The sequence below is a fragment of the Hipposideros armiger genome, unplaced genomic scaffold (assembly GCF_001890085.2).
Source record: "Hipposideros armiger isolate ML-2016 unplaced genomic scaffold, ASM189008v1 scaffold_1116, whole genome shotgun sequence".
Taxonomy (NCBI): Eukaryota; Metazoa; Chordata; class Mammalia; order Chiroptera; family Hipposideridae; genus Hipposideros; species Hipposideros armiger.
Genome location: NW_017732466.1, coordinates 460219 through 461657, shown reverse-complemented (window position 1 = coordinate 461657; position 1439 = coordinate 460219). Strand labels below are relative to the sequence as shown.

Below are 1439 nucleotides of genomic sequence, written 5' to 3'. Positions count from 1 at the left end.
CACGGCTGTGTCAGCCACACGCTTGCAGAGGGTATATCAGTGATGCTAGCCCCGATTTCAGCACCTCTGCAATCCTATTGCATTGAAGTGACTCTCCTCATCATGAAATGTGGCAGAGATTTAAAGCAGCAGCATCCCACCGCCACCGCCGCCGTGCTCATGCCTGCGCATTAGCCTCTGGGGGCTTTTCTCAATTGTAATTCAAGATGCCCCACGTGGTAAGAAGCAGCCCCTCGCCAGCACAGCTCTCAGCCTGGGGTTGCTCATGAGCAGAATGATGGGGTGGACCGCTGTGCATAGATAAATGCCTGCCTGCCACACCCAGTACTTGAATTCCTGAGATGGGAAAACACCTGCGGCGTTGAGCATCAGTGACAGAAAAGAGGAGGTAAAAAGGATGGTAAAGGAGGTGATGGCCAGGAGAGCCTTGATGTGTGCCTGAGACCTGGGGTCGCGAGAACCAGAGGTGGACAGGAAGCTCTTCTTGGCATGTCTTCCCAGAGATGTGATGAGCAAAACCATGCCAACAAGGAAGACCGTGGTAGGGAGTGTCCAGGTGACAATTTTTAGAGGGAAGAAGTAGAATTTCTCATATGTTCTCCTGACAGCATCCCCAGTGAGATTCCAAGATTGCGGACCTCTTCGTAAATAGTTCTGGTAAATGCTGTGGTTGCCCGTGCAAAACAAGATGGTGCTCAAGCTGGAGAACCCCACCGAGCTGAGCAACATCCGTGGAACCAGCCCAGGCACCTTCCGCTTTAGCCGGAGGAAGACAGGGTGCGTGAGGGTGGCAATTTTCACGCAATAGAAGACACTCAGCCAGCTGGAAACCCATAAGGTGGCAGCATTCCAGAAGTCCCACTGGAAAGCTAGGAGCTGGAGTACAGGGTTGTACGGGAAGGCCTTTGGATACAGGAAGACGTAAGTGCTCTTACTGACCACCACCCACTGCAGACAGAAGCGAGAGGCCCCCAGGCTGACCAATAACTGATCGCAAGGTGACAACGTCCTGCGTAGCCACCACTCCATGCCAAGTACTGCAGTGATGAAGCCGTTGCCTACCAATGCCACCAGGCACAAAAGGAATAAAATGATAGCCAAGATGATGGCTCTCTCATCCATCAGCGGAAGTCCTGGAACCATGTCATCCCCATTCATCTCTCCTGTGGACAAGGTGAGTCCCAAGACACCAAGGTCTCTCCCTGTTGGGTTGCTTTGGAAGGTCCTAGATGACGCTTGTCCCTCCAGCTGCCCCCAATGCAGAGGACAGACTAGAGGATGCGAGCTATCTGAGGAGGGCGAAGAGGTTCTTCTCCTCAGAACAGATGCAAATATTGCTAAGGCTCAGTTTCCAAAGTCCTCGGGCCTGCCCATGAATTTGCCTGCCCTTTCTCTGCCTACTTGCTGCCCGTGTCAACATTGGTGTGGATAATATATCA

General features: G+C 52.6%; 1 protein-coding gene across 1 annotated transcript; it reads right to left on the bottom strand.

Annotated features, from left to right (window-relative positions):
• Positions 1 to 201: 201 nt before the first annotated feature.
• Positions 202 to 1158, bottom strand: TAS2R60 (taste 2 receptor member 60). The gene has a single exon (XM_019632282.1). It carries the CDS (start codon positions 1156 to 1158, stop codon positions 202 to 204), a length of 957 nt encoding a protein of 318 aa, XP_019487827.1.
• Positions 1159 to 1439: the final 281 nt, after the last annotated feature.